This window comes from Ananas comosus, linkage group 1 (genome assembly GCF_001540865.1).
Source record: "Ananas comosus cultivar F153 linkage group 1, ASM154086v1, whole genome shotgun sequence".
Classification (NCBI taxonomy): Eukaryota; Viridiplantae; Streptophyta; class Magnoliopsida; order Poales; family Bromeliaceae; genus Ananas; species Ananas comosus.
Window position 1 is genome coordinate 21,108,769 of NC_033621.1, and position 12,132 is coordinate 21,120,900.

Below are 12,132 nucleotides of genomic sequence, written 5' to 3' on the forward strand. Positions count from 1 at the left end.
CTCTCACGTTTCTAACTGGTATTCGGCTCTTATACAAATTGTAACCACCCGGCCCGCTACCAATAATAACTCGTTGGACCCAAACCACTAGCCCAAAATGCTTAGGCCAGTTATTATTAATAGACCAGAATTACCAAACAATCACAGATCACAGACATAAACTAGAATTACCAGGCGATGTGAGATTCTAAAGGTGGCTCCTACGAGTTCAAGAGGTGGCTCCCATCAATTCCGTTGGTGTAGCACTTTGCCCTACATAACATTTAGCTCTTACTCTTCTGGCTAGTATTCAACTCTGATACCAATTGTAACGACTCAGCCCGCTAGCAATAATAACTAGTTGGACCCAAACCACAGAACCAAAATGCTTATGCTCAGTTATTATTATACAAACTGTTCAAACCCAGATCACAGACAGACTAGAATTATCAGGTGACGTGAGATTCTAGAGATGGCTCCTACGGGTTCAAGAGATGGCTCCCATCAAATCCGTTGGTGTAGCACTTTGTCTCGCATAGCACTTAGCTCTCATACTTTCGGCTGGTATGCGGCTCTGATACCAATTGTAATGAACTGATCCGCTAGCAACAATAACTCGTTGGGCCAAAATCACCAGCCCAAAATACTTAAACTCAATTATTATTACTAGTATAGAGGCCTCTTATTTACCAAATCAGAATCTTTTTTCATCTGATATAGGACTATTGTGGCGTTACAGCCACCCCCCATTTAGACCCTGACGTCCTCGTCAAATCTAAACCCAGGTTACAAACAGACTAGGAATTACCAGGCGATGTGAGATTCTAAGGGCGTGTTTGGTTCGCCTCTTTTTCACCCTGGAATCGGAATCGGAATGGACGAATCCGTTTGTCCGTATTTTGTATGCAGGATTCTCATTCCGATTCTGATTCCCGGGTGAATGGGAATCCCCCCAATTACCCTCGTTTCCAATCCGGATTGGATTCCTAGGCCGAATTGGAAATTGAATCCGAGCGGAATGAATTTTTGTTCGGATTAAATTTAACTTTTTTAAACTTATTTTTTAATTAAAATATAAGTTTAAGTTTAAAAATTATATTTATAAATTTTAATTTTAATTTGAAATTAAATAAAAAATTAAAATTCAATCAAACATTTTGAATCAAATTTATAAATATGAATTTACATTTAAATTTAACTTAAAATTTAAAGTTTTATTCAAATTTTATTTAAATTTAAATTAATTTTATGGATTCAAATTGAAATTATAATTTTAAATTTGAATTTGAATAAATCAAAATTTAGTTTTATATTTGGAATTATCCGTTCAATTTCAAATTTTAATTTTTTTAAAAAATATACTTAAAATTTTGACATCATGTTAAAATTTGACGTAAATTTTTAATACTTAATTTTCAGTTTGAATTTAAACTAGTATATTATAAAGATAAAATTGACATATTAATTTGATTACTTTTCTGTTTGCTATCTGAACAAAACACCGACAATAAGAATAGTTCATTTCGATTCCGATTTAGGCGACGAACCAAACAGAATGAGATAATGAATCATTCCGATTTCGTTTCCAGCTTATTCTCACTCCGATTTCGATACCGATTTTGACTTTGAACCAAACACACTCTAAAGGTGGCTCATACGGGTTCAAGAGGTGGCTTTCACCAAATTCGTTAGTATAGCACTTTGTCCCGCATAGCACTTAGCTCTCACACTTTTTGGCTGGTATTCGTCTCTGATACCAATTGTAAAAATCCGACCCGCTAGCAATAATAACTCGGTGGGCCCAAACCACCGGCCCAAAATGCTTAAGTCCAATTATTATTACTCGCGTGGAGACTTCCTATATTCCAAATCAAAACCCCTTTCCTATGCGATGTGGGACTAACAGGGCGTTACAGACTCCCCCCATTTAGATCCTGACATTGTCGTTAGGTCTAAACCCAGATTACAGACAGTCTAGAATTATCAAGCGATGTGAAATTCTAGAGGTGGTTCCTACGGGTTCAAGTAGTATTTTGTACTGCATAGTACTTAGCTCTCATACTTTCGGCTGGTATTCGGCTCTGATACTAATTGTAACAAACCGACCAGCCAGCAACAATAACTCGTTGGGCCAAAACCACCGACCCAAACGCTTACGCTCAGTTATTATTACTAGCGTAAAGGCCTCTTATATACCAAATCAGAACTCTTTTTCATCTAATGTGGGACTGTTTGGGCAGTACAGATTCCCCCTATTTAGACCCTGGCATCCTCGTCATGTCCAAACCTAGAGACTCCCCTCATTTAGACCCTGACGTCCTCGTCAAGTCCAAACCCAGAGACTCCCTCTATTTAGACCCTAACGTCCTCGTCAGGTCCAACAGATGAACCAAAATTATCAAGCGATGTGAGATTCTAAAGGCAGCTTCTACGAGTTTAAGAGGTAGCTCCCACCAAATCTGTTGGTATAGCACTTTCTCCCGCATACCACTTAGCTCTCACACTTCCAGCAGGTATTCGTCTCTGATACGAATTGTAACATCCAGATCCGCTAGCAACAATAACTCGTTGAGCCCAACCACCTTCCCAAAATGTTTAAGTCCAATTATTATTACTAGCGTAGAAGCCTTTTATATATCAAATCAGAACTCATTTTCCATCTAATGGGACTATTGGAGCGTTGCAGAAATCACCCACCACAATCCTAATTACAATCACAAACACTTGAAATAGCTGCAGCGCATTGCAATCCAAATAAAGTAAATGACCGATACTTTTTAGTGAATCTAAAGATGAAACTCTTCCTTTGTTGCAGGTCCAAGAGGTCCATTTGACAACTACACTTAACCAGGATGGCATAAAGAAAGCCGTGCAACGAGTATTAGGACGTGTTCCATGAGCTCGCCAGGTGCAACGTGTTCATAAGGTGTGATCTGTTTCTCTATATTTTCTGATGCTTGTGCATGCGCCTGCTCCACAGTCCACACACTTCACAAGAATTGTGCGGTGAACTAGGTATCGTCAGCAGAAATATGAGCTCCGTGCTCGTACCAGTTCGTCAGAAAAAAAAAAAAAACTTTCAATTAAGCTTTTCATATTTTGTGAAAAATAGATGTGTATTATTTGCATTGGAGATTGTGGATCTCAGTTCAACTGTTCTTGTGAACTCTCATAAACAATCTACTCATCAAAGGGAGGAGATTCAAATTTTGATCCTCTTTCTTATACTTGCTTTTGCTGCTCATTATAGTTGCTGATGTTAAGTTGCATCATTCTCACATTTATGGTGTTTTAAGTTTCTGGTGGTTGCAGAATCTTCAGTCAAATTGTCCTAAACATATTTTCAAATTATCTAGAATGGGGATCCTTGTATTATATGGATTGAATAATCTGAAACTTTATGCCTACAGAAGCATGAAAGAAATGAGTGATGAATAGGCATGAGGCATGGAAAATGATACAAGAGACATGCAAATCATATTTTCCTCGAAATAGAAAGTCTAGATAATCACATGTACTAACTGTGACAGATCAAAGCAGATTTTTGTACTATTGTACCATGAGAAGGCTTTTTCGCGCAGCATATTTTATTTTATTTTTCACAATTTGGTAGACATGTAGCTGTTCTTCCCCCCTTTTTTTAATTGAGATATGTTACTTGTACATCTGAAAAATTGGTGTAAATTTTACATTTCTCAATCCAAGAGTTTAAACAATCTTTTTGGATGTTTAATATGAAAAAAGGATTGATAAAAATAGTGCAAAATATTAGTCCTTGTATGGAGAGGTTGATTTACACCCATTTTACAACTTTATAGGTAGAATTGCTTTTTATTAGCCAGTTTGCACAAAAAAATTCATTGATTTTGTATTTTTCTAAAAGTATTCCACTTTTTAGGTTCTGCAGATAAGGTCCGGCTTTTTCGTGAACAGACCAATATACTCGTATTCCTCTTTCTCTCTCGTCTGTTTTTTTTTTCCTTCCTCGTCATCCTCAACGTTTCTTCCTCTATTTCTCCTCTGCTTCCTCTCCCTCGTCGATCGATCGTTCCCACGTCGACATCACGCTCTTCTCTTCTACCTCATCTATACCTCTACCAACACAACACAAGTGGCGACGTTGTGGGCTCGGATATGATGCAATTCGCAGATGTGACGTTGTGATGAAGGGTGTGGCCATGGAAAGTGAGGGCGACAAGAGTGCTAAAGATTTGAGGACGACGTAGAGGAAGAGCGGAGTGGGGCGGGGATGACGACTATGGTAGAGGGCGAGGGAGAGGGTGTCGGTAGTTAAAAAGAATACAAAGGATGAAAAAGAAAGAAGAAAAAAAAAAGAAAAAAAAAGAATATGCATTTTGTCCTTCTTCTGGGAGGTCATCATGCTTCTGAGCCACTGCAATGAATAAATGTCAATTTGAGACTAAGTTATACTATTTGAAATTAAGTTGTATCACAAAAAATAAAAATTATATTGTTTAAGACTAAGCTACACTGGTTGAGACTTAGTTACACTGTTTGAATTTAAGTTGCATAATTTGAAACTATATGAGACCAAATTACACGAAAAAAAATAGAAGTTGCACTATTTGTGCAACTTCTTGAATACTGCAACTTCAACTTTTATTTTTTGTGTTGCAATTTAGTTTTAAATAATTTTAAACGATGCAACTTAGCCTTAAATAATATAATTTAGTTGTGCAACTTCTGCTTCTTTCTCTTTTTTTTCTCTACTTCTTAGTCTTTTCTATGGCAGCCATGCATATGATGCAATTTCCAAGAGAAAAAAAAAATATTTTTTCTATTTCTTTCACCCTCAGCATTTTTTTTTTTTGCTACCGCTTTCCTTCCCTGGCCCTTTGTCGCCATCCCCGCCCGCATGTACTTTCCTTTTCTGTCGTCCTCAAATCATACGAAGAGGATTTTGCAGCATCCTTATCGTTATTGCTGCCCATAACCACACCCCTCCGCTGCAACTTCACATCCGTATTATATACCATATTCGAGTCCACGTTACCATCGTTGGTGTCGGCAAAGATGTGATAAAATAGGAGAGAGAAGTACGGCATCGATATGAAGGCGGTGGAGGAGGAGGAGGAAGAGGAAGCGGAGGAGAAAGAAAGGAAGGAATGGCATGAAAGTGAGAGACAAAGCCGAAAGAGAAAAATGAACGAGAGAGAGAGAGAGAGAGAGAGAGAGAGGGAGAGAGAGAGAGGAGAAAGAAAGAAAAATAAAGATGTTTCAATCAGTTGTATCATTGACTTTAAAATTTAAAATGCATAATTTGTCTTTAGTGATTTAGTTAGTATATTTAACATAAATAATTATTAATTTACCCAAAATAAAATAAAAAACAAAAGTTTGCCATGTTTTTTTTCTAAAACATATGCTTTTTGGCATCCAATCGGTTTACAATTAGAAGGTAGCTAATAATAATGATAAGAAACAATAATAAAATAGATTTTCCTCCCTCGTTTAACATTAATGTAACAACTAAACTAAATATACATTTAGGAAGTGCCCCTGGTGATATAGTTCTCCAAAATTCACAATAAAACTCTTTCCAACTTGCACACCAGGAGAAAATGCAAAGAAAGAATATATACACACAAACTAGAGTTCGTCATGGACCTCTCCCTTGGAAAAAAGATTACTTGTGCCATGCTTTTCATGAAGATACCTCATGGCGAGAGCCGCGTGAAGGGCTGCGCCGTACGGGAGCGCCTCCTCGTTGACGGTGAAGAACGGGGAGTGCGGGGTATACTGCAGCAGGCCGATCGCTCCGTCGCTCATCCCCACAAAGTAGTAGAACGTGGCCGGCACGGCTTCGGAGAAGAAGGCGAAGTCCTCCGCCCCCATCACCGGCTTCCTGTCCCTCACATTATCGGGGCCGAGCATTTCCCTGGCCACCTTCCTGAAGTGCCCATACAGACCTTCATCGTTGACAGTCGGGGGGAAGAACGTGCGTTCTTCGTCGAAGAAGCTCACGGTGGCGTTGCATCTTTGCACGGATGCTTGCGAAACAATGACCTGCCGTTACGAGAATCGAGAACATTAGTTTCTCATCTAACTCGTAGTGTTGAAATATAACATGCGAGGGTTGCTACTTTCTTATAGCTTGAGCACCAGATACAAGAACTGGCGCTTGGATCCACAAGTTTGAGAGAGAAGTTGTAGAGTAATAATAGATTGCATCGCAAAATTTTAGCAGCCATTTTTTGTTTTTGAAGATATTAGTACAGAACATACTTATATATTATCTCAGAAATAAAACCAAAGAGATAGTCCAATATACATATTCATTTACGGTGCAACCAAATCCCCTTCTAAGGTAACCGAAGGAAGAGCGGCGAGAGCCTTCAATATATGTATGAAGCCAACTTTTGATATCAGAACAGGAGGGAATCCATAGCAAGTTTGTAAGGTATTTTCTTTCCTTAAAGTGAGTGTAATGCAGTTAACATGGCTAGTTCCAATGATGATTTAATAAATAAACTAAAATTGTGTCGGGTTAAGTTCATAGATATTGGCATAAATGACATCAATTGTTCATTAGACTATAACTGATTTACGTGACAGTTGGTTGAAACACTTAAGCTAGATGACGATCAGAACCGTCTTAAAGCATCATTTAATTATTGGGAAGCAAATGGGGACAAAGTCGCGTTGAATATTATTATACTAGTTGTGTCATACCTCCTCTATTCGTCGCTTCAGTTGCGAAAAGCTTTCCTTCGAAAAGGCTCGGAAAGTGCCGCCAATGGTAACAGAATCGGGAATAACATTAAATGCTCCACCTCCTTGGAATTTTGCAACTGTTACCACCTGAAATGGATAACATGGAATCAACCTTCCATCAAGGATAACAAGAAATTTGTTGATTATAACCAAAGTTTAATTTGAAGCACAAAAATTCAGTGCCCATCCCCACCCCAAAAGAAGGAAAAGGAAGAAATATTCCTAGGTTCAAGCCTGGATCATGAATTTCAGCTTCAACAACCGGTCACCATCTTTCGCTCGTCTTGTAACCATGTTTTCCTTAGGAATATGACATCAATTTTCGGGCTTATGTATCAAGTAGAGCATGTGGGGTATATTTATTAGACAAGATGAAGTTTAAAAGTCATATTTGAAGTTTTGTGTATATTTATTAGACAAGATGAAGTTTAAAAGTCATATTTGAAGTTTTACAAACAGGTTGAGGCCCTTGCCCTCAGGAAAAAAAAATTAATGTTGTTAAAAACATTATATTATATCTAAATCAATAGATAGTGAAAAACTTTTGATTATGTGAGAAATATTATGACTTCAAGTAGAGCTTTTATTTGAAAACTCAAAGCTCATAAATTCCAAATTTCTCTCTAACCACAACCTGGTGACCCACAAACCCTTTAAAATAACAGCTCTCAGTGAGGTTAAGCTTGTGAAAAAATAGACATATCAGTCAGCAAACCATGCATAGAACTATAGAAGGTTAAAAGTTGAAGAAAATAAATCATGAAATCCACCATAAGATGTACAATCTTCAAGCTAAACTTAAATAGAGCACTTTTAATTTCTAACAAGAACTCTACATAATAAGGCTGACACCAATCTAAATGGACGCCAAGACAGAAAGCATTAGCGTGTTTTGTAGTTTAGGAGACAATTATCTCGTCAAGAGCATTTAGGTAAAACAACAATCAAAGAGAAATGAATTTATCTTTTACTCGATGTACCCTCTGGGAGAATATAAAGGATATACCAGAGAGACTAAGTGATAACAAAATGAGTAAAAAACAACCCAAGTGCCAGAACGAAAAACACAAGTCTGTGTAATGAGAACATGCAAAAAATAAGTACCTGCGAATCCAAGGGATCAGCTTCACGCGAAACGAGATGTTGCAAGCTAACAATCACATTCGACGCAGCTACGATTGGATCTATTGCATGCTGAGGAATTGCAGCGTGACCTCCTTTTCCGCTTATTACAGCCTCAAAGAACCCACTACCAGCCATAATAGGGCCGGGCCTGGATGCCACCGTGCCGATAGGTAGATCACCAGTTATGTGAAACCCGAAAATAGCGTCAACATTTTTGACAGCTCCGTCTTCTATCATTTTCTTTGCGCCGCCGCCTCCTTCTTCAGCTGGTTGGAAAAGGAGAAGGACCGTTCCCTATTTAGAGAACAGTCCAAATTATGAAGCAATTTTCATAACATAACATACCACTATCTAGTGCCTTCCCAAAACAAAAAGGGGAAAAAAGAGACTCTTTTTATTTTGTTCCACATGTAACTATCGAAAGAAATATCAAATCTAATCCTAATTATACAATATTTCTCCCGAAATATTGTGAACAAGAAAAACAATAAAAAGAAGTGGAATTTCTGTTAGAAGATCACTGCAGCAAATGAATGATAGGTTAAAGGAAGAAAGCTCAAATAACAAAATCACTGAGAAGTTAAAGAAGATATTTAAGTCCTCACAACCTGGTGACACAGAATAAATAGGAAGTAAGGTTCTTTAGATCAAACAGATCATACAAGAGCTAATTATACTTGTGCACTTGTTTTACACAAGCTACCTAATGGAAAGCCTCCTTTAATGGGGTGTACGGTTGGCTGCTGAATGAGGAAGAACAAAGATGAAAGGGTAGAGTTAGTTGTTTTGAGTTTTATGAAGAAAGCGAAAGTGACGGAGTAGAAGAAATTTTGAATTAATCCAGCTGATGTACATTTTCTTACTTTATAACTTGAAAAATCTGACTCAATAAAAGTAAGCCCCAAGACTTGTAAAATACCACCTATCCAACTTTTAAATATTTAATTACCCACGCATTTTATTCATGCCTATTTTCTAATCATTTGTTGTCCCTTGAGTAATTGAACAATCGCCATGATCACCACCTTTTAATTAGACCAGAAATCTAATTTCTTACAAGAGGGAATCCGGGAAACATCATGACTCCAATATTTCATTTTTCAAATTTATTCCTTTATACAGAGTCTAGCGAACCAGATGATCTAACACAGAGGCATAAATAAATATAAAACAAAAAATTGTGGAGTGTTTCACATAGGTGGTGGCCCTGCAAAACCTAGAAACTAGGGCCAATTGAAATTTAGGACACTATAATCAGTCACATGAGGTTGTACACCAATAATGCACATATAAAATAATATACATCTACACACTCCTGGGAAGAGACCTCTTATCATTTACGACATAAACATAAGCAAATTGGAAGGAGTGCCATTGAACTATATGATATCAAACATGAATGCCTTTTATGATGCCTCGAAGAAATGATCAAGAAAACAATTAACAAGGAAATCAAGTAAACTAATAATAGAGAAAAGGAATCTTCTGAATAGATTACTATAGTTCATGAAAGTGGGCAGATTCATCCATCCAAATTTTTATTTAAAGAAATACTTGAAGACGACAGAACAATATTATACCTTGCAAGCAGTGTATTTTTAAATCTGTGTGTTCTTACTTAGAAAACATAAAAGTAGTAAACTAGATTCCGATCTCTAAGACAATTCGAAAAGATTAATATCAACCTGCAACTCATCGCGATGCTCCTGAAGAATCTTAGCGGCGCCCAGCAACATCGCGACATGTGCATCGTGTCCACATGCATGCATCTTCCCGGGAACTTTACTCTTGTGCTCCCACTCCACATTCTCCTATCCATTCAAACAAAGTTGGTAAATTTCCACAACAAAAACATCAAATAAAACTAAAAACTGAATGAGTAGGGATCAATTTATAGCAAAAGAAAAAAAAAGTTAAAAAGTCCAAAATCAGGAGGAAAGAAAAAAAAAGGGGTGGGTGATGTATTCCATATCAAAATTTTGACCATGATAGCAATCATGAATGAAAGGAAAATAAAGAATTACATTTGAAAAAAAAAAAGGAATAAAAAAAAAAAAAAAAAAAAAAAAAATCCATCCAAAATACAGTAACTTCCACATATAAAAAGAAAAGAACCACAAAAATTAAAAATAAAAAACAAAGAATAAATGGAGAGGGATAGGTAAAAATTTATGGAGAGCCTCGAATACAGCCATTTTGAAATGGTTCCTTCAAAACTATTGACACTTCTTGAATCTTCATTTGTTTTAATATGAATTTTTTTAATCAATTAAATAAAAATTGTTAAAATATTTAGCTATTGATTATTATTTATTAATGAAAATTTTACTTTCTTCATCTAAAAACAGTCAGAGGTGTGAAATTTTGATGAACTGAGTGATGAACAAAAAAAAACTCTTAATTCAATTAATTAAGATACTTAAAATCCAATCAAATAAAAATTAAATAGGTGTTAAAATGAAAGATTTAGTTAAAATTAATGGTTCAATTAACTACTAATCATATATTAGTAACAAAATTCATATTTTAAACGCGAAAAATTGATGGAAATGACCAAAAGAGTAATTTAAAGAAATTCCCATAATTCAATTGCCTGAAGCAACTTAAATCAAAGAAAATACAAGTTCATAACGTTCAGGGGCTTTCTCAAAAAAATTCTATAGGTGAGGGGGTGCTCCATGATTTTGATTTTACCAAGAAAAGAAAAAGATGAAAAAAGAAGAGAAATTAAAACAGAGTTAAAAGTGTATGGAGACTCGCTCCACAAATTCTGAAAGAAACCCCACAATTTTTTTTTTTTTGTTTTGTTTTGGATTAACTTCTAATTTGAACTTTTACACTCAATTAGGTTAAAAATTTTAACAAATTTAATGATTCTATTAGTTATTAATCATTAATTAGCCTAATCGTACTAAAAAAAATGGTTAAAGTCAATAAATTTGATAAAATTTCTAAATTTTTTAATTAAAAGCTGCTTAATTCAAAAAATTAGAAGTTGCGGAGTCTACACCCAAAAAAATTAGTTGAGGGGGTCTCTCTCTATACATCTTTACCTTAAAACTTCAAAAAAAAAAAAAAAAAAAAAAAAAAAAAAAAAAAAGAAAAAAAGCCTTTTCGTGTGAATTTGCAACAACAGGGCATTTTTTTGTTTTACAACTTTCCATTTTTTTTTTTTTTTAACTTCAGGACCAAATTTCCAAGCACCAATGTTGATCTGTTTCCTTAATCGAANAAAAAAAAGGAAAAAGAAGAGGGGGGGGAGGGGACCTGGATGGCTAGGGCATCCATATCGGCGCGAAGGGCGACGAAAGGGGGCTCGCCGGAGCCGACGCGGGCGACGACGCCGGTGACGGCGCAGGGGTGGTCGTAGGGGATCCCCATGGCGTCGAGCTCCTTCCTCACGAGCTCGCTCGTGGCGACCTCCTCGTACCCGAGCTCCGGGTTCTCGTGGATCCGCCTCCGCACGCGCACCATCCACTCCGCCACCTCCGCCTCCCTCGCGCGCCGCAGCAACCCCGCCGGATCCTCCTCCTCCTCCGCCGCCGCCGCCGATGACGGCGCCCCAGAGCTAATGGGGGCGGCGACCGAGAGGAGCACTAGGTGGAGAACGAGCAGGACGAGGAAGAGCAACGAAGAGGGGAAATCCATGGTGTTGGGGGCGATCGGGGACTCGGGGTTTGAGCACTCTCCCTTCGATCTGGAGAGAGAGAGAGAGAGGGGGGAAGAGGCTCTTTGTTGAGGGAATTTTTTTCTTTTTTTTTTATTTTAACTTTTCCTGGTATATTTATATAGAAGGGAGTGAAATTTCTGGATAGTCCTCGAATAATTCCTATATTGTAACAGGCTTCTTATTCTTTCTCATATATATAATTTTTTTTTTGGATAAGAACAACTGAACAAGTGACACCACAGCAGATCGATTCGTCCCAACGCTGCTGCCCTGCTCGTTTTCTCCCAACAATCCGATAATACCATCTTAATCTATCATACTCAAATTTTTTTTTAAAAAAAATATATTAAAAAAATATCGTTTTAAAATTGGAAAATTATCTTATTTTTGTAGAAAAAACAATCTTATCCACAAGACGCACGGATCAGCCGTAAGTACAAAATTTTTCTATTCACATAGACAGAATCTTTCTTATATTTGCATGACGTACTAACCATATACATCCACGTATACACAGACAACTCACAATATACATTCAATCATATGCATGTGTCCATACAACCAGTCATTTTTATAAATAATTATATACTCTACACACTCCTTAGACACTGAATGACATAATG

The 12,132-nt window shown here is 36.9% G+C and overlaps 2 protein-coding genes across 4 annotated transcripts in view; one reads left to right on the forward strand and one right to left on the reverse strand.

The window, feature by feature from the left end:
* LOC109711096 (30S ribosomal protein S1 homolog B) overlaps positions 1-4,251 on the forward strand; it is a 13,252-nt gene extending 9,001 nt beyond the window's left edge. Inside the window, exons 10-11 of one of the 3 annotated variants that reach the window (XM_020234014.1) lie at positions 2,795-2,905; positions 3,878-4,251. In XM_020234014.1, the coding sequence (XP_020089603.1) occupies positions 2,795-2,878 (84 nt within the window). In that variant the 3' untranslated portion in view covers positions 2,879-2,905; positions 3,878-4,251. Of the gene's footprint in view, positions 1-2,794; positions 3,205-3,389; positions 3,570-3,877 lie in introns of those variants that run through there. The other 2 variants (XM_020234007.1, XM_020234000.1) reach the window with 2 other exon arrangements.
* On the reverse strand, positions 5,404-11,604 carry LOC109714182 (IAA-amino acid hydrolase ILR1-like 1). Its single transcript, XM_020238662.1, has 5 exons — positions 11,107-11,604; positions 9,525-9,650; positions 7,819-8,133; positions 6,673-6,801; positions 5,404-6,006 (listed from the first exon to the last, which is right to left on the reverse strand). The coding sequence occupies exons 1-5, from the start codon at positions 11,485-11,487 to the stop codon at positions 5,590-5,592; spliced, it is 1,368 nt and encodes a 455-aa protein (XP_020094251.1). The 5' UTR covers positions 11,488-11,604; the 3' UTR covers positions 5,404-5,589.